Source organism: Oncorhynchus mykiss, chromosome 9 (assembly GCF_013265735.2).
Source record: "Oncorhynchus mykiss isolate Arlee chromosome 9, USDA_OmykA_1.1, whole genome shotgun sequence".
Classification (NCBI taxonomy): Eukaryota; Metazoa; Chordata; class Actinopteri; order Salmoniformes; family Salmonidae; genus Oncorhynchus; species Oncorhynchus mykiss.
In genome coordinates this window covers 34,616,508-34,638,974 of record NC_048573.1, presented here as the reverse complement: position 1 = coordinate 34,638,974, position 22,467 = coordinate 34,616,508, and the positions used below count along the sequence as shown (strand labels likewise).

General features: G+C 43.3%; 1 protein-coding gene across 1 annotated transcript; it reads left to right on the top strand.

Moving 5' to 3' along the window:
- The first annotated feature begins 2,680 nt into the window (after positions 1-2,680).
- On the top strand, positions 2,681-21,475 carry eif2d (eukaryotic translation initiation factor 2D). The gene is made up of 15 exons (XM_021615504.2): positions 2,681-2,930; positions 14,893-15,083; positions 15,178-15,261; positions 15,361-15,451; positions 15,584-15,691; positions 17,303-17,556; positions 19,357-19,474; positions 19,624-19,669; positions 19,843-19,949; positions 20,044-20,202; positions 20,302-20,391; positions 20,585-20,680; positions 20,774-20,894; positions 21,013-21,187; positions 21,296-21,475. Exons 1-15 carry the CDS (start codon positions 2,875-2,877, stop codon positions 21,367-21,369), a joined length of 1,770 nt encoding a protein of 589 aa, XP_021471179.2. The 5' UTR covers positions 2,681-2,874; the 3' UTR covers positions 21,370-21,475.
- The last annotated feature ends 992 nt before the right edge of the window (positions 21,476-22,467 follow it).

Below are 22,467 nucleotides of genomic sequence, written 5' to 3'. Positions count from 1 at the left end.
CTGGTGCCCTAACCAAAATACAGAGGGTGGTCCGCCCAGGTCTTATCTAGTGTGCCTAGACAGTGAATATACTACGGGTATATGTATGCCCGCGGGCCTCTTGCCTAAGCACTCCCTAGGTGCCTTCCCCTTCCCCCCTGGGAACAAATGAAACACAATAATAAACTTCACAACAAAACCTGAGACAACTAACTCAGGACATTAAAGAAGCTCTGACAAAGCAACAAACACAGAACATACCAAAGCTGCTCCCAACAACAACTAACATAGTACATACTAACTCTGTTCGCAACAACCAACATGATATAACCCTCAGCCATCAACCTCCTCTCTCAGCAATCATCTTTCAGCAATGACGTCCCACTGAGAATAACCAACACAGTATATAACCCATAGCCATCAGCCTCCTCTCTCAGCAATGAGCGTTCTCTCAGCAATGAGCTTTCTCTCAGCAATGAGCTTTCTCTCAGCAATGATCTCTCAGCAATGATCTCTCAGCAATGATCTCTCAGCAATGACCTCTCTTCTGAACGGAACACACATACAGCTAGCTGTACATGCAAATACACAAACCACAACACAGAAACTGGGGAACGTAACAGTCATGGCTTTAGAAGCTTCTGATAGGCTAAACAATAATACGTAAGTATAAACACCATGGGACCATGCAGCTATCATACTGCTCAGAAAGGAGACACGTTCTGTCTCCTAGAGATGAACGTACTTTGGTGTGAAAAGTGCAAATCAATCCCAGAACAACAGCAAAGGACCTTGTGAAGATGCTGGAGGAAACAGGTAAAAAAGTATCTATATCCACAGCAAAACAAGTCCTATATTGAAATAACCTGAAAGGCCGCTCAGGAAGGAAGAAGCCACTGCTCCTAAATCGCCATAAAAAAATCAGACCACGGTTTGCAACTGCACATTGGGACAAAGATCGTACTTTTTGGAGAAATGTCCTTTGGTCTGATGAAACAAAACAGAACTGTTTGGCCATAATGACCAATGTTATATTTGGACTTGCAAGCCGAAGAACACCATCCCAACTATGAAGCACGGGAGTGGCAGCATCATGGGGGTGCTTTGCTGCAGGAGGGACAGGTGCACTTCACAAAATAGATGACATCATGTGGGAGGAAAATTATGTGGATATATTGAAGCAAAATCTCAAGACATCAGTCAGGAAGTTAAAGCTTGGTCGCAAATGGGTCAACAATTTAAAGGCAATGCTACCAAATACTAATTGAGTGTATGTAAACTTCTGACCCACTGGGAATGTGATGAAAGAATCATTCTCTCTACTATTATTCTGACATTTTATATTCTTAAAATAAAGTGGTGATCCTAACTGACCTAAGACAGGGAAATGTTTCCTAGGATTAAATGTCAGGAATTGTGAATATAATATATAATTTTCTTAGTTTTAATCAACATAAATACTTTTCTCATTTTGTCAGGAACCATAAACTGGTATTGGTTGTGACTAATTACAATCGACAATACAGGGATTTTACTCTGTTTGCCCAGAACACCTTCTACAGATGTATTTACATAAAACATTTAATTTTAGTTTAAAACTATATGAGAAACACAATGGGTTTTTTGATTATTTGATTTATCTATCACATTAAGAAAATTATTTTAATTCCTTAATCCATAAATATGGGGCTGTGCTGGCTGTGCTTGTATTCCTGCACAGAGGCTACCTACCATCAAGAATTTAATTTTTTGTATTTTTTTTTATATACAGTGCATTCGGAAAGTATTCAGACCCCTTCCCTTTAACCACATTTTGTTACGTTACAGCCTTATTCTAAAATTGATTAATTTAAATGATTTCCTCATCAATCTACACACAATACCCCACAATGACAAAGCGAAAACAGGTTTCTAATTTCTTTAGCAAATTTATAAAAAACAAACACCTTATCTACATAAGTATTCAGACTCTTTGCCATGAGACTCGAAATAGAGCTCAGGTGCATCCTGTTTCCATTCATCATTCTTGAGATGTTTCTACAACTTGATTGGAGTCCACCTGTGGTAAATTCAATAGATTGGATATGATTTGAAAAGGCACACACCTGTCTATATAAGGTTCTACAGTTGGCAGTGCATGTCAGAGGAAAAACCAAGTCATGAGGTCGAAGGATTTGTCCATAGAGCTCCGAGACAGGATTGTGCCGAGGCACAGATCTGGGAAGGGTACCAACAAATTTCACAGCCGAGGCTGTGCAAGAAATCCTTTCGGTGGATGTTACCCCTTCACAGGACCCTGAGGCTGTGTAGGGATTTATTTTGGATAATTAATTGGGTTGTTCAAGCCCTGGATGCTGATTGGCTGACAGCCGTATACCATAGGTATGATAAAGCATGTATGTGGTATATGGCCAATGCCTGTATCCAGGCACTCTGCGTTGCGTCGTACATAAGAAAAACCGTTAACCGTTGTATATTGGCCATATACCACACCCCCCCCCCCCCCCCCCCCGTGACTTATTTGTTAAGTGGACTGATTGAAGTGGAATGGGTTTTGTTAATTTGAGTGTTTAATTTTGTATGATGCCGTTTTTTTTTGTTTCTTATTAAAAACTCCGTCCAGCTGGTGGCGGTAATGCATTGGATGCCAACCGCCGATAAACCCCATCGAAGAAGGTAGCGATTTTAGGATATATCCTAGGAACAAACTAGCAGCAATGGCAGAGTCTTGTCGGAAGTCTTTTATGATGCACCAAAATGGACACGCTGTTTTCCATTTCTAGTACTGTATTTTTTTTTTAACGAATGAGCTTGCGAAATGCGGATTTAAACTGAGTAAATATTTTAACACATCTCAGGAGTAAGAGCTTGAATTTAACGACGGTACCATTTACGATGTTTTCGAAATCGTTCCGTGTCAAGTCCAACACAGTGATCAAAGGATCCGACAGGTGAGGAGAGACCCTTGTTCCATTTGCCAGTTATAGGCTGGCAGGGCAAACCCGTTTTAGGTTTATTTCTGTATATCACAGCAGGTTTTTGGACTCGGTCTGCGGTTTCTACCTGATTAAGTACAATATCATTGGAAATGAATGTTGACAGTTAGATTCCTAAAACTGAAGTTAAATGGTTTTGCTGCTTCCAGTTGAGACAACATTTAGATAAATGGCACAGTTACGTGTCCAAATCAGTAGCCAATATGCAGAAACAGTTCGTGATATTGAAGACTTAAAATGTACCATCTACACATACATGGGGATAAATAGTAACCGTATTACTTGTATTTATTAACTGCACACGCACCAAAACTGTACGGGTTTTGGTTTTAATACGTTCCAGTTGTTAATTGGAACAACATCCTCTATTCACTTCCTGATGAACCCAGTCACCCATTCAGTGTATACGTCAATACCATTATCAGAGGCGATAATTCACTGGTATTTACAGTGCATTCAGAGATGATTCAGACCCCTTGACTTTTTCCACATTTTGTTACATTACAGCCTTATTTCAAAATGGATTAAATTACATATTTTCCTCAATCTACACACAATACCGCCAGAATGGCAGTGAAAACCAGTTTAGACAGTTCAGCAAATGTATTAAAAATAAACATACCTTATTTACATAAGTATTCAGACCCTTTGTGATGAGACTTGAAATTGAGCTGGTGCATCCTGTTAACATTGATAATTCTTGAGATGTTTCTACAACTTGATTGGAGTCCACCTGTGGCAAATTCCATTGCTTAGCCATGACTTGGAAAGGCACACCTGTCTATATAAGGTCCCACAGTTGACAGTGCATGTCAGAGCAAAAACCAAGCCATTAGGTCGAAGGAATTGTCCTTAGAGCTCCGAGACAGGATTGTGTTGAGGCACAGCTCTGAGAAAGGGTACCAAAACAATTCTGCAGCATTGAATGTCCACAAGAACACAGTGGCCTCCATTTTTAAATGGAAGAAATGTAGAACCATCTAGACCAGGGGTTGTTAAACTTTTTCAGCCTGGGACCCAAGTGAGAAATATTGTGTTTTCCTGTGACCGAAGCTTAAGACACCTGCAACTATACGTAAACATCAGTACTTTTCATTGCTGTCATGCCTAAAACAAATGCAATATAGACAAATAACCAATGAAATATAAATAGCTATTCATGTTTACCCCCCCCCCCCCACCCCCATTAAAATCACTCTTGAAGTGCATTCTATAGTTTTCAGACCCCTTGACTTTTTCCACATTTATGTTACAGCTTATTCTAAAATTGATTAAATTGCATTTTTTCCCTCATCAATCTACACACAATACCCCATAATGACAAAGCACTAATACATTTTTAGAAATGTTTGCAAATGTCAAAAATGAAATATCACATTTACATAAGCATTCAGACCCTTTACTCAGTACTTTGTTGAAGCACCTTTCGCAGCGATTACAGCCTTTACTCTTCTTGGCTATGATGCTACAATCTTGGCACACCTGTATTTGGAGAGTTTCTCACATATTCTCTGCAGATCCTCTCAAGCTCTGTCAGGTTGGAGGGGGAAGAGAGAGGGGTGGTGTCGCTGCACAGTTATTTTCAGGTCTCTCCAGAGACGTTGGATCGGGTTCAAGTCGGTACTCTGGCTGGGCCACGTAAGGACATTGACTTGTCCAGAAGCCACTCTTGTGTTGTTTTAGCTGTGTGCTTAGTGTTGTTGTCTTGTTGGAAGGTGAACCTTCGCCCCAGTCTAAGGTCCTGAGCACTCTGAAATAGGTTTTCATCCAGGATCTCTCTCTACTTTGCTGTGTTCATCTTTGCCTCGATCCTGACTAGTCTCCCAGTCCCTGCCGCTGAAAAACATCCCTACAGCATGATGCTGCCACCACCATGTTTAACTGTAGGAATGGTGCCAGGTTTCCTCCAGATGTGATGCTTGGGATTCAGGCAAAAGAGTTCATTCTTGGTTTCATCAGATCAGAGAATCTTGTTTCTCATGGTCTGACAATCCTTTAGATGCCTTTTGGCAAACCTCAAATGGACTGTCGTGCCTTTTACTGAGGAGTGGCTTTCGTCTGGCCACTCCACCATAAAGGCCTGATTGATGGAGTGCTGCAGAAAGGGTTGTCCTCCTGGAAGGTTCTCCCATCTCCACAGAGAAACTCTGAAGCTCTGTCAGAGTGATCATCAGGTTCTTGGTCACCTCTCTGACCAAAGCCCTTCTCCCCCGATTGCTCAGTTTGGCCAGGTGGGCAGCTCTAGGAATAGTGTTGGTCGTTCCACATTTAAGGGTCGTTTCACATCCATTTAAGAATGATGGAGGCCAATGTGGTCTTGGGGACCTTCAATGCTGCAGACATTTTTTTCGGTAGCCTTCCCCAGATCTGTGGTGCGACGCAATCCTGTCTCGGAGCTCTACAGACAATTCCTTTGAACCTCAGGGCTTCGTTTTTGCTCTGACATACACTGTGAACTGTGGGACCTTTTATATAGACCGGTGTGCGCCTTTCCAAATCATGTCCAATCAATTGAATTTACCACAGGTGGACTCGAATCAAGTTGTAAAAACATCCCAAGGATTGTCAATGGAAACAGGATGCACCTGAACTCAATTTTGTGTCTCATAGCAAAGGGTCTGAATACTTATGTAAAAAAAAAAAAAAAAGTTTTAATTAAATTTGCCAACATTTCTAAACCTGCTTTCGGTTTGTCATTATGGGGTATTTTTTTAGATTTAGGGTTTATTTTTTTTAATCCAGCGTCTCGAGTGGCGCAGTGGTATATGGCACTGCATCTCAGTGCTAGTGGCATCACTACAGACACCCTGGTTCGATTCCAGGCTGAATCACAATTGGCCGTGATTGGGAGTCCCATAGGGTGGCGTGCAATTGGCCCAGCGTCGTCTGGTTTTGGCCGGTGTAGGCAGTCATTGTAAAGAATAATTTGTTCTTAACTGACTTGCATAGTTAAATAAAGGTTCAATAAAAAAATAATTTAAAAAAGACTAACGTAACAAAATGTGGGAAGGGGTCTCAATACTTTCCCAGTGCACTGTACTCGTCTGTCTAGGTTGGGACTTGTGGCAAACGGGACTCTTTGATGACAGCGGTCATTTGACGACATCGGCTTGTTGAAACTACCACAACTCAAAAACCACATTGGGGCCTCCCGGGTGGTGCAGTGGTCTAGGGTACTACATTGCAGTGCTAGCTGTGCCACCAGAGACTCTGGGTTCGCGCCCAGGCTCTGTCGCAGCCGGCCGCGACCGGGAGGTCCGTGGGGTGACGCACAATTGGCCTAGCGTCGTCCGGGTTAGGGAGGGTTTGGCCGGTAGGGATATCCTTGTCTCATCGCGCACCAGTGACTCCTGTGGCGGGCTGGGTGCAGTGCACGCTAACCATGTCGCCAGGTGCACGGTGTTTCCTCCGACACATTGGTGAGGCTGGCTTCCAGGTTGGATGCTCGCTTGGTTGGGTTGTGTTTCGGAGGACGCATGGCTTTCGACCTTCGTCTCTCCCGAGCCCGTACTGGAGTTGTATATTATTGTAGTAACAAGATACCACGAAAAGGGGGTCAAAATTCAACAACAAAAAAACACATTGAAACTGGAGGTATTTTTACAGCACTGGTTAGAAAACAACCCGCAGCTCACGCTATGTTTTAAAGAGGAACTCAACATGTAAATTATTCATTGATTATCACTTTAAATTAAATAGCGTGAGAGGGGGGAGATTAGGTTGCACATCCTGTTTTAAAACTAACACGCCTCCAACACCACACATAATATGTACATCACCGGTTAGAGGACAACTTGTAGAAGACACACCTTTGCCTTCGATTCACAGGTGTCTTCTTGGGTAAGTCTAAGAGCTTTGCACACCTAGGTTGTGCGATATTTGCCCATTTTTATTATTTTCAAAATTCTTCAAGCTCTCAAAATTTTGGGGATCATGGCTAGACAGCAATTTTCATGTCTTGCCATAGATTTTCAAGCAGATTTAAGTAAAAACTATAACTTGGCCACTCAGGAACATTCACTGTCTTCTTGGAAAGCAACTCCAGTGTAGATTTGGCCTTTTGTTGAAGGTTATTGTCCTGCTGAAAGGTGAATTCCTCTCCTAGTCTCTGGTGTAAAGCAGACTGAAGCAGGTTTTCCTCCAGGATTTTGCCTGTGTTTAGCCCATAACATGATGCAGCCACCATCACTGAGGAACTGCCTCATTTCCATGATTTGTTGTTGGGTTTGCACGAAACATAAGGCTTTGTGTTGAGGCCCAAAGTTTTTTTTTTTTTTCTTTTTTCTTTTCTTTTTTTTTCAGTATTACTTTAGTGCATAGAACAGGATGCTCCAGCTGGAGCACGCTAACCTGGATCTCTGCAACATGAATGACACGTCTTCAAGCGTTTGCTTTCATAACCAGGGAGCTAGGCAGACTGCTGTCCACCCTTGTGGACTCGTCGCCAGGTCGGTCTTGTCCGATGACTCCAAACGGATGCTGAGAAAGCTCCCAGTGGTCCCCGGACTGCTCTTCGACCCTGCAGCTGAATGGGCCAATCGAACATAGAAACCAGCTAAGTCAGGCAACACCACTGTGGAACTCACAGCCCAGAAACCAGGTGTCAGAGTCGTGGCAGAGGGATGCATGAACCTCGCCGCTCTCACTCGACCCAGCCATACACACACCCTTGCCAGCCCCAGACAGTGATGCAGCCACCCTTATTGGCATGGCTCTGAACTCCTGCACTACGAGGGCATGTATAAGACCTCAGCGCGTGGACAGCATTCTTCTTTTCTGCAACAAGTTGAATGTATTCGTGAAGGTATGAACAGTCCAACAACTGATGGGCATGCTCTCTGCGGTGACACTGTTAGGCCTGCTTTCTTTTAAGGCCACGACAAGTGTGGTACGACCTCCGCTTGGACCCCAAGCGGGACAGAAACACAAATACAGGTGACAAGGGTGTGCTACTCTTCTCTACGGTTGTGGGTGAAAAGAGTCTACCTGACTACAGGTGCCCCTCTCGTATCAATTCCGGCAAGGCGGGAAGTAGTGACAACCGATGCTTCACTAACAGGCTGGGGAGCAGTGTGAAAACACGGGCCTGTAGGGGGAGAGTGGCGTCCCCTGCTGGAGGAAAGAGCACATCACTGTGCTAGAACTTCATGCAGGTTACCAAGCCCTGAATCAATTTCTGCTGTTTCACAAACATATCCTGATATGATCAGACAATATATTGAGTGTTCCACATCAACAATCAAGGGGAACGAGGTCTGTATGGTCCATACAGGTGGCCCAACAACTCTTGATTTGGGCCCTACCCCATCTGGCCTACGAGCCATTCATCTCCCAGGCAAGGTGAACGAGGTGGATGATAATTTAATCAAAGCCTACTGGATGATAACTTGTTTATAACTAGGACAGAATCATTTATAATTGACTTTTTCCGACATAACATAGGTACAGCAGATCCCCTTATTGAATGGGACACTTAAATGTGCCTTTGGAGGCCATGCAATTCAGTACTCAACGATAAAACAAAGATCAAGAGTCCATATTAACAAAGGGAATTGAAGGACTAACAGTAGTTATATAGCAATAAAAACTGTACAAGTGTAGCCTCAGAATAAGTTACAGGAAAAACAAAGAAATAGAGGAACTTATTCAATAAAGACCCAGTGTAATATATTATAAAAAATAAAGCGAACTGGATGGAATATGTGGAAAAATTAAAAAGAACTGTGCAATCCTCTACATAGAAATACTACCAAAAAAAAAATGTATTGAAACTTGTTACAAATGATGGAGTCACACATGATTCACCGAACAATATTTTGAAAGGGGAAGTAAAGTACTTCAATGTTTTTGTTTCAGTCTCCATCTCCACCAACCGACGCTAATTGTATTCTTCCCTCTATTAATAATGTAAAATTAACATCTGTACAGAAAGACTCATGTGAAGGCCAAATTACAGAGGAGGAACTTGATGCAATTAAAGCCTTTTAAGGCTGGGAACTCCAAGGCTGGAATGCATACCAGTGGAAGTATACCAAACTTTTGATATACTCAGAGGACCATTATTAGCATGTTTAAACCACTCCTATATAAACGGTAGATTATCAGACACTCAACAAGGTCTGATTTCATTATTACTGAAACAGGATCCAAGTTGTGTGTGTGATATACACTGCTCAAAAAAATAAAGGGAACACTTAACACAATGTAACTCCAAGTCAATCACACTTTTGTGAAATCAAATTGTCCACTTAGGAAGCAACACTGACAATAAATGTCACATGCTGTTGTGCAAATGGAATAGACAACCGGTGGAAATTATAGGCAATTAGCAAGACACCCCCAATAATGGAGTGGTTCTGCAGGTGATAACCACAGACCACTTCTCAGTTCCTATGCTTCCTGGCTGATGTTTTGGTTACTTTTGAATGCTGGCGGTGCTTTCACTCTAGTGGTAGCATGAGACAGAGTCTACAACCCACACAAGTGGCTCAGGTAGTGCAGCTCATCCAGGATGGCACATCGATGCGAGCTGTGGCAAGAAGGTTTGCTGTGTCTGTCAGCGTAGTGTCCAGAGTATGGAGGAGCTACCAGGAGACAGGCCAGTACATCAGGAGATGTGGAGGAGGCCGTAGGAGGGCAACAACTCAGCAGCAGGACCGCTACCTCCGCCTTTGTGCAAGGAGGAGCACTGCTAGAGCCCTGAAAAATGACCTCCAGCAGGCCACAAATGTGCATGTGTCAGCTCAAACGGTCAGAAACAGACTCCATGAGGGTGGTATGAGGGCCCGATGTCCACAGGTGGGGGTTGTGCTTACAGCCCAACACCGTGCAGGACGTTTGACATTTGCCAGATAACACCAAGATTGGCAAATTCACCACTGGCGCCCTGTGCTCTTCACAGATGAAAGCAGGTTCACACTGAGCACATGTGACAGTCTGGAGACGCCGTGGAGAACGTTCTGCTGCCTGCAACATCCTCCAGCATGACCGGTTTGGCGGTGGGTCAGTCATGGTGTGGGGTGGCATTTCTTTGGGGGGGCCGCAGACCCCATGTGAGACCATATGCTGGTGCGGTTGGCCCTGGGTTCCTCCTAATGCAAGACAATGCTAGACCTCATGTGGCTGGAGTGTGTCAGCAGTTCCTGCAAGAGGAAGGCATTGATGCTATGAATTGGCCCGCCCGTTCCCCAGACCTGAATCCAATTGAGCACATCTGGGACATCATGTCTCGCTCCATCCACCAACGCCACGTTGCACCACAGACTGTCCAGGAGTTGGCAGATGCTTTAGTCCAGGTCTGGGAGGAGATCTCTCAGGAGACCATCCGCCACCTCATCAGAAGCATGCCCAGGCGTTGTAGGGAGGTCATACAGGCAAGTGGAGGCCACACACACTACTGAGCCTCATTTTGACTTGTTTTAAGGACATTACATCAAAGTTGGATCAGCCTGTAGTGTGGTTTTCCACTTTAATTTTGAGTGTGACTCCAAATCCAGACCTCCATGGGTTGATACATTTGATTTCCATTGATCATTTTTGTGATTTTGTTGTCAGCACATTCAACTATGTAAAGAAAAAATTAATTAAAAAGGTATTGTCAGATATTATTCATCCTAATCAGACAGGTTTTTTACATGGACGATACATTGGAGAGCAGATAAGACAAGTACTGGAAACAATGGAATACTATGACATATTGGAAACCAGGCCTGGTTTTCATAGCTGACTTTGAAAAGGCTTTTGATAAAGTATTACTGGAGTTTATATATACATGCCTGGAATATTTCCATTTTGGAGAATCTCTTATAAAATGGGTTAAAGTTATGTATAGTAACCCTAGGTGTGAAATAGAAAATAATGGCTACATATCAGAACGTTTTTTAAACTGTCAAAAGGAGGAAAACAAGGTTGTTAAAAAGTTCAAATTAGATCCAACAATAATATTAAGGGTTTAGATATCCATAGCGTAAAAACAAAGGTGTCATTGTATGCTGATGAATCATGTTTTCTTTATAAACCACAATTACAATCCCTCCACAGCCTCATAGAGGATCTAGATACTTTTGCTATCCTTTCTGGATTAAGTGTACTATTATGTATTGGGTCACTAAAAAATGCTACATTTTCATTACCGTGTAGTTTACCAATAAAATAGTCTGACGGGGATGTGGACATACTCGGTATACATATCCCGAAAGAAAAATGATCTCACTCCAATAAATTTTTATAGAAAGTTAGCAAAAATAGATAAGATCTAAGAATTTGTGGAAATTCACCCTGATTTAACTATTTGCTTATGGTTGACCTGCCTTTTTTAAATGGTATGAACAAAAAATATAAACATTTATTTGGAATGGCAAGCCAGACAATTAAAAGGGCATATTTTATATAATGAATATGAATTCGGGGGGCAGTGAAATAATCTGTAAACAATTTTTGGACAACTTGCTTGTCAGGCACAAAGTAGATGTCCTAACCGACTTGACAAAACTATAGTTTGTTAACAAGAAATTTGTGGAGTGGTTGAAAAACAAGTTTTATTGACTCCAACCTGTATGTAAACTTCCGACTTCAACTGTATTTACCCCAAAAATATATGGGGGATTGGAAAGGATGCAGACAATTACATTGTTGCATCCATCAATCTGTCTGCAATATTAAAGCTGATCCACCTCCTAAAAAGAAAAAGGTGAGCAGGGTGGCAGATTTCTTGTCGCCACAGAAACCGTCCCCTGGGAGAATGGAGACTTCACCCACAAGTAGTGAAGATGATTTGGCAGCGGTTCAGAACAGCACATGTGGACCTGTTCGCCTCAGAGCAAACATCCCAATGTTCCCTCTGGTAGAGTCCAGGAGCCCCCTTGGCCAGAGGGCCTACTGTATGTTTTCCCTTCCGACCTCCTCAAGTCTTCTGGAGGGAGAGCCATTGCAGCTCCCTCAGACAGGACCTGCTCACACAGTTGGACAGCATAATATGGCATCCCAGACCAACTACAGCTATGGGTGTGGCCTCTAAAGTATCCAACCCTCTACTGATCTGTTGCGATCCTGCTATTATCGAGACGTTACAGAGCGCCAGAGCCCCATTGACCAGGATGATGTATGCTGGTCGCTGGAAGGTGTTTACCGAATGGTGCTCTACCAGGGCGGAGGACCCAGTGTCCTGCTGTGTACCTGTTTTACTGAGATTCCTTCAAAAACTATTGGACTCTGGTTGCTCTGCCTCTACCTTAAGAGACATACCTTTTATGGCATGCCTCTGCCATATCAGTTAACCATTTACGCATCAATGGAAAATCAGGGTCAGGGGCCCACAACCTCATCTGCTAATTCTTACAAGGTGTCCGCCGGCTGCATCCCCGAGACCATCTGTGCGGCATCCTGGGACACGACACTAGTATTGGAGGCTTTGACAACACCTCCTTTCGAGCATTCGGAGAAGCCGTCTGAAAACGGCTTTCCTCTTAGCTTTTTCATCAGCAAAACGTGAGTGAGCTCCACTCGCTTTATATGAGCCCAGTCTGCCTACAATTGAAGGCAGAGATCTAGGCGTGACCTTAGGCAAAAAGGCTTGATTGGGCCGTAAGGTTTTATCACCTCTTCATTTCAATCAAGTCATCGAGCTGGTGACTTTACTGCCCCCCTCCTTCCAGATTGCGGAAGAGGCGCGAGCAAATCTCCTGTGTCCAATAAGTTCCTACAAACGCTATTTTGAAACGTTGTAGCACTACAGGAAGTCAGACCGGCTGTTTCTGTGCTTCGGTGGGAAGTCAAAAGGCCTTGCGTTGTCCAAGCAGAGGATTTCACACTGGCTTGTGGATGTCCATATATGGTCCCACAGTTGACTGCATGTCAGACCAAAAACCACGACATGAGGTCAAAGGAATTGTCTGTAGAGCTCCGAGACAGGATTGTGTCGAGGCACAGATCTGGGGAAGGGTACCAAAACATTTCTGCTTCATTGAAGTTCCCCAAGAACACAGTGACCTCCATTCTTAAATGGAAGATGCTTGGAACCACCAAGACTCTTCCTAGAGCTGGCCGCCGAGCTAAACTGAACAATCGGGGGAGAAGGGTCTTGAGTCAGGGAGGTGACCAAGAACCCGATGGTGACTGACAGAGCTCCAGAGTTCCTCTGTGGAGATGGTTGTCCTTCGTGAAAGTTCTCCCATCTCTGCAGCACTCCACCAATCAGGCCTTTTATGGTAGAGTGGCCAGATGGAAGCCACTCCTCAGGAAAAGACACACAACATCCCACTTGGAGTTTGCCAAAAGGTACCCAAAGGACTCTGACCATAAGAAACAAGGTTCTCAGGTCCGACAACTATGATTGAACTCTTTGGCCTCAATGCCTAACTTCACGTCTGGAGGAAACCTGGCACCATCCCTACAGTGAAGCATGGTGGTGGCAGCATCATGCAGTGGGCATGTTTTTCAGGGGCAGGGACTGGGAGACTAGTCAGGGTCAAGGGAAAGATAAATGGAGTAAAGTACAGAGATCCTTGATGAGAACTTAATCCAGAGTGCTCGGAACCTCAGACTGGGGCGAATGCAGGAGTGGCTTCGGACAAGTCTCGGACTATCCCTGAGTGGCCCAGCCAGAGCCTGGCCTTGAACCCGATCTAATATCTCTGGAGAGACCTGAAAATAGCTGTGCATCGATGCTCACCATCCAACTTGACAGATCTGCAGAGAAGTATGAGCGAGATTCCCCAAATACAGGTATGCCAAGCTGGTAGCGTCATACCCAAGAAGACTGTAATGGCTGTAATCACTGCCAAAGGTGCTTCAACAAAGTACTTTGTAAAAGGTCTGAATACTTATTTAAATGTGATATTTTCAGTTTATTTTTAATACATTTGCAGAAATGTCTGTCATTATGGGGTATTGTGTGTAGATTGAGGACACTTGTTTCATCCATTTTAGAATAAGGCTGTAATTGAATTAAATGTGGAAAAAGTCAAGGGGTCTGGATACTTCATGGATGCACTGTATAGTCAAAGGACCTTAAATGTTCTGTTTAGAGGTGAATTGGCTCTGGAAGCCAAAACAGCCGAATACTGTCTTAATGGGAATCAAATTGCTTCTCAATTACAGTACGTATGGTTCTTGTAACCTAAAGACCTCTACTTTCATATAATATCAAAATATACACTTACTGGACACTTTTTAACTGGTTTTAACACAATTGCAGCCGACAGTATTTTTCAGTGACCACACAGTTGTGACGTCAGTCTTCCGTTTACACACAGGTGTTTGGAGATGCAGAAATCAAATTAGCGCTGGTATGCCTGTCTTCCATCTCTTTTCCGTGAACAAGTGCTATAATATGGCTGTGTGGTAACCCTATGAAGGTGTGTAGTAATTAAACATTTTGTTTTTTGAAAAAGATTTCTCACTGATATTGTGTTCCTTATGTTTCCAAAACAATACTGGAAGGGATGCCTGTTCACATTTAGAGAATGCCTCGGGGCTCTTAACAAAAGTCCCCCATGAAATGCGTATTGATCCCCCTTCATCAGTAGACGCTAAAGATAGTTAGCTACCCATCTACACTAATCATAGACGCTATCTGCTATTATTAGCAACACTGGCATATTTACACTGCAGCGTGGCTCGCTCTTGTATTGGGTTGCACAAAACCTGTCGGTGGGAAGCCAGAAGTTAAATCAAATTACGACTTACTGTGCCGGCAGATGGCGATGAGGCGACTAAATATGGCCATCTGCCGGCCTTTGGACTACTGGAGATTAAATGAATCTAGGTTTTGGATATCTGACCTGTTCCATTTCCTACTCACAGAACTAAGATGCAGGTGGTTGTGATTCAGTTATTATAGGCTTGTGGAAATGAAAGCATAACATTTCCTGAAAACAATTTCAGATAACATTTCATATCACCTCTCTACCCACCTTAGGAGGAAGCTGAAAGCGGACATATCCACAGCCTTTCCCTCTCTGTCTGTGGAGGACTTGTCCGAGTTGGTCCCAAACAAGGAGGAGCTGAATGTCGTGAAGATTTATGCTCACAAGGGAGATGCAGTGACCCTCTACGTGCTTCATAAGAACCCAGTGTTGTTTGAGCTGGAGAAATGTCTCTATCCCACAGGTAGGGTTACAGTCAAGTGGCAGATGCACTGACCATATAATTCAGGGAAAAAAAGTGAAATCTTGACGGTACAGTATGTCTTGTTGTTTTTCAGTGTATACGCTTTGGCGTTATCCCCATGTCTTGCCAACATTCACAACATGGCCTCCAGTGCTACAGAAGCTGGCTGGAGGGGCAGGTACGGTTATTTGTCTTATGTAAAACCTGGACTAATATTAATAAATGTATCAGTCATTAACATGTATTGTGAAACTCTCTCCTCCCTGCTCCTCCACAGATCTCATGCTGCCTGGAGTGGTGGTGCCTCTAAGTGGGATCCCAGAGGTGAAGAAGGGGGACTGCTGTGCTGTTAAAGTTGTTAGCAACAGGTAGGGCTAAGCCATACATCAGAAGGAAGTTGATCGACTGAAGCCGTTTGTGGCTGTTACCGCTGTCTATAATGAACACATAGGCTTCATATTCTGTCATTGTCATTCTCACAATGTCCTGGTTGCTTCCAGGGCTCCCATGGCAGTGGGCACTGCCACCATGTCCAGTGCTGAGATGAGGAGCTTGGGCATGAAGGGCAGAGGGGTGTCAGTCCTCCACACCTACATGGACAGCCTGTGGTGAGTGCCTGGTCAACCTCAACACACACAGACTGAGGCATGGTCAGACTGTCAATTACTATTACCCTGACACATTTGTTTGTCAATAGCTAGTTTTTCACCCAGTTTGGGACAGTCTGACTCTTAAAGGGAGTGCTCCTAATCTCAGTTTTTTACCTGTATAAAAGACACCTGTCCACAGAAGCAATCAATCAATCAGATTCCAAACTCTCCACCATGGCCAAGACCAAAGAGCTCTCCAAGGATGTCAGGGACAAGATTGTAGACCTACACAAGGCTGGAATGGGCTACAAGACCATCGCGAAGCAGCTTGGTGAGAAGGTAACCCTTCGGCCTGGGGCTCCATGCAAGATCTCACCTCGTGGAGTTGCAATGATCATGAGAACGGTGAGGAATCAGCCCAGAACTACACAGGATGATCTTGTCAATGATCTCAAGGCAGCTGGGACCATAGTCACCAAGAAAACAATTGGTAACCCACTATGCCATGAAGGACTGAAATCCTGCAGCTCCCGCAAGGTCCCCCTGCTCAAGAAAGCACATATACATGCCCGTCTGAAGTTTGCCAATTAACATCTGAATGATTCAGAGGACAACTAAGTATTGTGGTCAGATGAGACCAAAATGGAGCTCTTTGGCATCAACTCAACTCGCCGTGTTTGGAGGAGGAGGAATGCTGCCTATGACCCTAAGAACACCATCCCCACCGTCAAACATGGAGGTGGAAACATTATGCTTTGGGGGTGTCTTTCTGCTAAGGGGACAGGACAACTTCACCGCATCAAAGGGATGATGGACGGGACCATGTACCGTCAAATCTTGGGTGAGAACCTCCATCCCTCAGCCAGGGCATTGAAAATGGGTTGTGGATGGGTATTCCGGCATGACAATGACCCAAAACACACGGCCAAGGCAACAAAGGAGTGGCTCAAGAAGAAGCACATTAAGGTTCTGGAGTGGCCTAGCCAGTCTCCAGACCTTAATCCCATAGAAAATCTGTGGAGGGAGCTGAAGGTTCGAGTTGCCAAACGTCAGCCTCGAAACCTTAATGACTTGGAGAAGATCTGCAAAGAGGAGTGGGACAAAATCCCTCCTGAGATGTGTGCAAACTACAAGAAACGTCTGACCTCTGATTGTCAACAAGGGTTTTGCCACCAAGTACTAAGTCATGTTTTGCAGAGGGGTCAAATACTTATTTCCCACATTAAAATGCAAATCAATTTATAACACTTTTGACCAGCGTTTTTCTGGATTTTTTTTGTTCTGTCTCTCACTGTTCAAATTAACCTACCATTTAAATTTATAGACTGATCATTTCTTTGTCAGTGGGCAAACGTACAAAATCAGCAGGGGATCAAATACTTTTTTCCCTCACTGTATATCAATATTTGTGCATAAAGTTATTTCCACCACCATTTATTGCATAATTCATTTTACAGACACAAAAAGATCCCACCATGTCGAACAAACAGATTATCTGTCGACATTTATAAAATTGTAACGCAACTTCCTGTTTCCATCACAGTTGTCGTGATTTTTATACGGTATGACTTTACACGCATAAAAACTGTGGAAGGAAACCTGGTTAGTGTTACACTATTTTATTTTTAGGGCATTTGGAGACAAGTCTGGTCCTCCCTCCATTCCTGATGTGGACACTGAGGGTGTCGAGGCAACCTATGAAGAAGAAGAAGAGGAGGAGGATGATGATGAGGCAACAGAGGGGAGTGAAGAGGAACCCTGTCCCAACCGTGTCCCAGATGCCCCCTGCCCTGGTATCCAGGAGCTCAGCCTGGCTGACAGGGAGGAGGGGGAGCACGGGAAAGAGGAAGGAGAAGACCCAGAGGACCTGAGAAGCCCACAAGGTAGCTATTACTGCTCAACTGGAGATCCAGGGAGAGGAGAGTTTGGCAGTTTATTATACAGTGCCTTGCGAAAGTATTCGGCCCCCTTGAACTTTGCGACCTTTTGCCACATTTCAGGCATCAAACATAAAGATATAAAACTGTATTTTTTTGTGAAGAATCAACAACAAGTGGGAAACAATCATGAAGTGGAACAACATTTATTGGATATTTCAAACTTTTTTAACAAATCAAAAACTGAACAATTGGGCGTGCAAAATTATTCAGCCCCCTTAAGTTAATACTTTGTAGCGCCACCTTTTGCTGCGATTACAGCTGTAAGTCGCTTGGGGTATGTCTCTATCAGTTTTGCACATCGAGAGACTGACATTTTTTCCCATTCCTCCTTGCAAAACAGCTCGAGCTCAGTGAGGTTGGATGGAGAGCATTTGTGAACAGCAGTTTTCAGTTCTTTTCACAGATTATCGATTGGATTCAGGTCTGGACTTTGACTTGGCCATCAGGTTTTCTTCCAGAATGGTCCTGTATTTGGCTCCATCCATCTTCCCATCAATTTTAACCATCTTCCCTGTCCCTGCTGAAGAAAAGCAGGCCCAAACCATGATGCTGCCACCACCATGTTTGACAGTGGGGATGGTGTGTTCAGCTGTGTTGCTTTTACGCCAAACATAACGTTTTGCATTGTTGCCAAAAAGTTCAATTTTGGTTTCATCTGACCAGAGCACCTTCTTCCACATGTTTGGTGTGTCTCCCAGGTGGCTTGTGGCAAACTTTAAACAATACTTTTTATGGATATCTTTAAGAAATGGCTTTCTTCTTGCCACTCTTCCATAAAGGCCAGATTTGTGCAATATACGACTGATTGTTGTCCTATGGACAGAGTCTCCCACCTCAGCTGTAGATCTCTGCAGTTCATCCAGAGTGATCATGGGCCTATTGGCTGCATCTCTGATCAGTCTTCTCCTTGTATGAGCTGAAAGTTTAGAGGGACGGCCAGGTCTTGGTAGATTTGCAGTGGTCTGATACTCCTTCCATTTCAATATTATCGCTTGCACAGTGCTCCTTGGGATATTTAAAGCTTGGGAAATCTTTTTGTATCCAAATCCGGCTTTAAACTTCTTCACAACAGTATCTCGGACCTGCCTGGTGTGTTCCTTGTTCTTCATGATGCTCTCTGCGCTTTTAACGGACCTCTGAGACTATCACAGTGCAGGTGCATTTATACGGAGACTTGATTACACACAGGTGGATTGTATTTATCATCATTAGTCATTTAGGTCAACATTGGATCATTCAGAGATCCTCACTGAACTTCTGGAAAGAGTTTGCTGCACTGAAAGTAAAGGGGCTGAATAATTTTGCACGCCCAATTTTTCAGTTTTTGATTTGTTAAAAAAGTTTGAAATATCCAATAAATGTCGTTCCACTTCATGATTGTGTCCCACTTGTTGTTGATTCTTCACAAAAAAATACAGTTTTATATCTTTATGCTTGAAGCCTGAAATGTGGCAAAAGGTCGCAAAGTTCAAGGGGGCCGAATACTTTCGCAAGGCACTGTATGTGTCCATGTGTTTGGGTCTAAGGGAATTGAGAAGAGTTCTGTCAATATGTAATTCCAACCTAATTACATTGTCCTTAATAAATCAAAATCCTTAAAACAAAGAGATTGATGGCAAACATATTTGATATTAAGTGTCTTTCATTGAAAGCAGGCATCTTATTGCATATGAGTCATGAATTGACAAACCAAAAAAAGAGACAGTTCCAGGATATCTCACAAACATAGTCCTGTCCTTACAGAGCAGATGGATGCCCTGCTGCTGCAGTGTTTCCTCCAGGCGCTCAAGAGCAAAGTGAAGAAGTCAGAGCTCCCCCTGCTGACCAGTAGCTTCCTGCGCATCCACATGTTCTCCTGCTGGTAAACACAACTCGGGGACATTGAGTTTCCCACTGACATCCGTGCATAAATACAAAAGAGTTCTGTGCATCTGGCCTGTCTCAAGTTAGGATTCTGCTTAAAAGAAGTAGCTTTGAATTGAACACTCATATGAATTGTTGTTTTTACAGTCCAAGTGGAAAGCAACTTGACATCAAGAAATCAAGCTATAAAAAGGTAACCTCCGTCTTAGAATAAGTGGTCCTCGACATTTCATAATGATATGATGTTTCTAATAAACTTGAATTTTGGAAAACGGATGGCAAAACCCAGACATTTTTAATTTGACTATCCATCAATGATCACTGAATTATCCTTTTATATCCTAAATCTAATGTTTTTTTCCCCAGTTATCCAAGTTCCTTCAGTGCATGCAGCAGCAGCACAGCCTGGTGAGGGTGAAGGAGCTGAGTAAAGGGGTGGAGAGCATTGTAGAGGTTGACTGGAAAAACCCAGAGTGAGTATAGCCTCTTCCACCTACGACATTTATGAAGGGACTTGAGATTAGCAATAGTGAAGTGTTTTACTACTGTCTTTTCTGCTGCATCTAGACTGCGCTCCTTCCGAACCCCAAAGGATCCTGGGATAGAGGAGGCCTCAGTGGAGGTGGGAAGAGCAGAGGGGGAGAAGCCCTACCACCCCCCTGAGATCACTACCCTCTACAGTGTGTCCTCTCGTCTGGAGCCTCTGTTTCAAGATGCCAAGAAGAGGTGAGTGTGGGTACATGCTTGCAAGCGTTCGTGTGTTTGTAGTCTTTTTTTTTCTGTTTTAATTTTGTGTTATACTGACGTGTGTGTGTGCTCTCAAAGGAAAGGAACAGTACTCCAACCAGCGGAAGTGAGAGCAATCATCACAGATTATGTGAAGAGGAACGAGCTGGTGGATGAGAATAATAAAAAGTGAGACGATTGCGTGGTTTCAAAGCTCACACTTTCATTCATTATTTGAGACATGATTTTATGATTTGAGACGTTCAATATCCAGGTGTTTGGGAGATGCACTGCCAGCGCAAATGTGCCCCGAGAGAGTATCTGTTCAAGGTGGTAGCTATCAACAATCCAATATTAACAGTCTGTGTGAACTCTCCACCAGTTATGTCATCATTAACCCGATCCTATGTGACTGCCTACTGGAGAAGTCAGAGTACCAGGAGGTGGAGGCACTCAAGTGGGATGACCTCTTCAGCAGGTAAACAGCTATGGGTAGTGAAACATTGGCCTGAAGTCATGCTGCATCACTGGCCTTGGATTATGACTTAACACCACCATCTTGTGTCCACAGGACGCTATACAAAATGCAGCACTGCCACCAGCTGGTGTTCCCTGGCCAGCCACCCATAGTAAAGAAGGGCCACATTGAGCCCATAGACATCTCTGTGGCCTCCAGGGGCTCCAACAAGAAGGTACACCCATGACGACATGTTTACGAAACGCATGTTTTAAAGCAACACTCCTCAATCTTTGTGATTTTTTTTTTTAATAAAATATCCTTCTGTACCTCCCTTTCTCCCTTCTCTTTAGGTGACAATGATAAAGAACCTGGAGGTGTATGGTCTGGACCCCATGGCTGTGTCAGTCGCCCTGCAGCACAGAGTCCAGGCCAGCTCAGCCCTGAACCCGGTTCCCGGCTCCAAGGACCGAGTCCTAGTCCAAATACAGGGAAACCAGGTCCAACAAGTCTGCAAACTTCTACTAGGTTGGCAAATATGGAAACCTCCGTCTTGTAATGTTTTGATTCCGGCTCTTGATTTAACAGGTGTTTATGTGCATAATTTCTAAGGCTTTTTCACACTTTATTTTGCAGATAAGTATCAAATTCCCTGCAAGTACATCCAGGGACTAGACAACAAAGTTCAGAAGCCTGGGAGGAAGAAATAGTACATCTTCAATCTTTCATCAACGAGTATGTGTAGATGTGCAAAAAAGCCCAACAACAAAATGTTTATCATTCATGAAATAAAGTCTACTCCAGGATTTGGCTAAATTGGTGGTATTCATGTTACATGATGCCTGTTCAGTAAGAATACACTACACAGTTAGAATATGACCTGACCAAGCATCATCCTCTGGGTCTGTGGGTGGGGTTAACAATACCTGACATTGGGCCTTCTGTGACCATGGTTGCTTATGACAAAATGACCAAGTCATTAAAATATGACCGTAGAAACAGCCCTCATTAACGATACAATGCCCAGGACAAAATGACCAAGTCATTCAAATATGACCGTAGAAACAGCCCTCATTAACAATACAATACCCAGAATTACCAGGCTGAGAAAGTGAAGCAAGTCTCTGACCTGCATCCAGGCTAACATTGTGCTCTCTGTAGCCTTAAAATGAGGACACCTGTTTCAATGAATAGGTCTTATTATTGTACATATAACAAATTGGTAAGGAATGGGTTGATATTATTTTAGGATCTTTATTAATAAAATAAACAAAATTATGCTGATATGAAGTGGAGATTTTGCCCTACATGTGTATATGTTGTCTGCTTTGACTACATGTTCTACTAAATGACTCCGTGTGGGATGCTACATGTAAGTGTCCACACACACAATTCCATAGTGACAGACCGAATGCAATAACCTCTCTGACAAAGTGTAGGGTTTGTAACTTATTACACTGCAAAATCAGTAGTTAAGCAGTAAACATGTCATTTACACTTTTGGAAGATTTGAATCATGGAAAAATACTGGTCAAGAGATGCCCCCAAAACCTACCATCACATAGTTCTGTAATTGAGTCACTGGTGAACTTCCATCAAAAGCTTTACAGAGGTGAAAAGTTATCAGGTTAAATAGATATCCTATTATTAGACCTTATCAGATTAAATAGCTTTGATTTCCTTTAAAAAAAAAACATTTGTCATTAATGTATTGGTAATGTCCTTCCAAATGTGGTAGTTTAAAGCAAAACAATTATAGCCCATTCGAAAAAGAAATATATTGAAGAATTGTATTAAACTTTGAGTCA

Coding starts and splice junctions, on each gene's coding strand:
- eif2d (XM_021615504.2), top strand. CDS start 2,875: ATGTTTTCGAAATCGTTCCGTGTCAAGTCCAACACAGTGATCAAAGGA. Junction 15,084..15,177: donor GAAATGTCTCTATCCCACAG/GTAGGGTTACAG, acceptor GTTGTTTTTCAG/TGTATACGCTTTGGCGTTAT. Junction 15,692..17,302: donor ACCTACATGGACAGCCTGTG/GTGAGTGCCTGG, acceptor TTTTATTTTTAG/GGCATTTGGAGACAAGTCTG.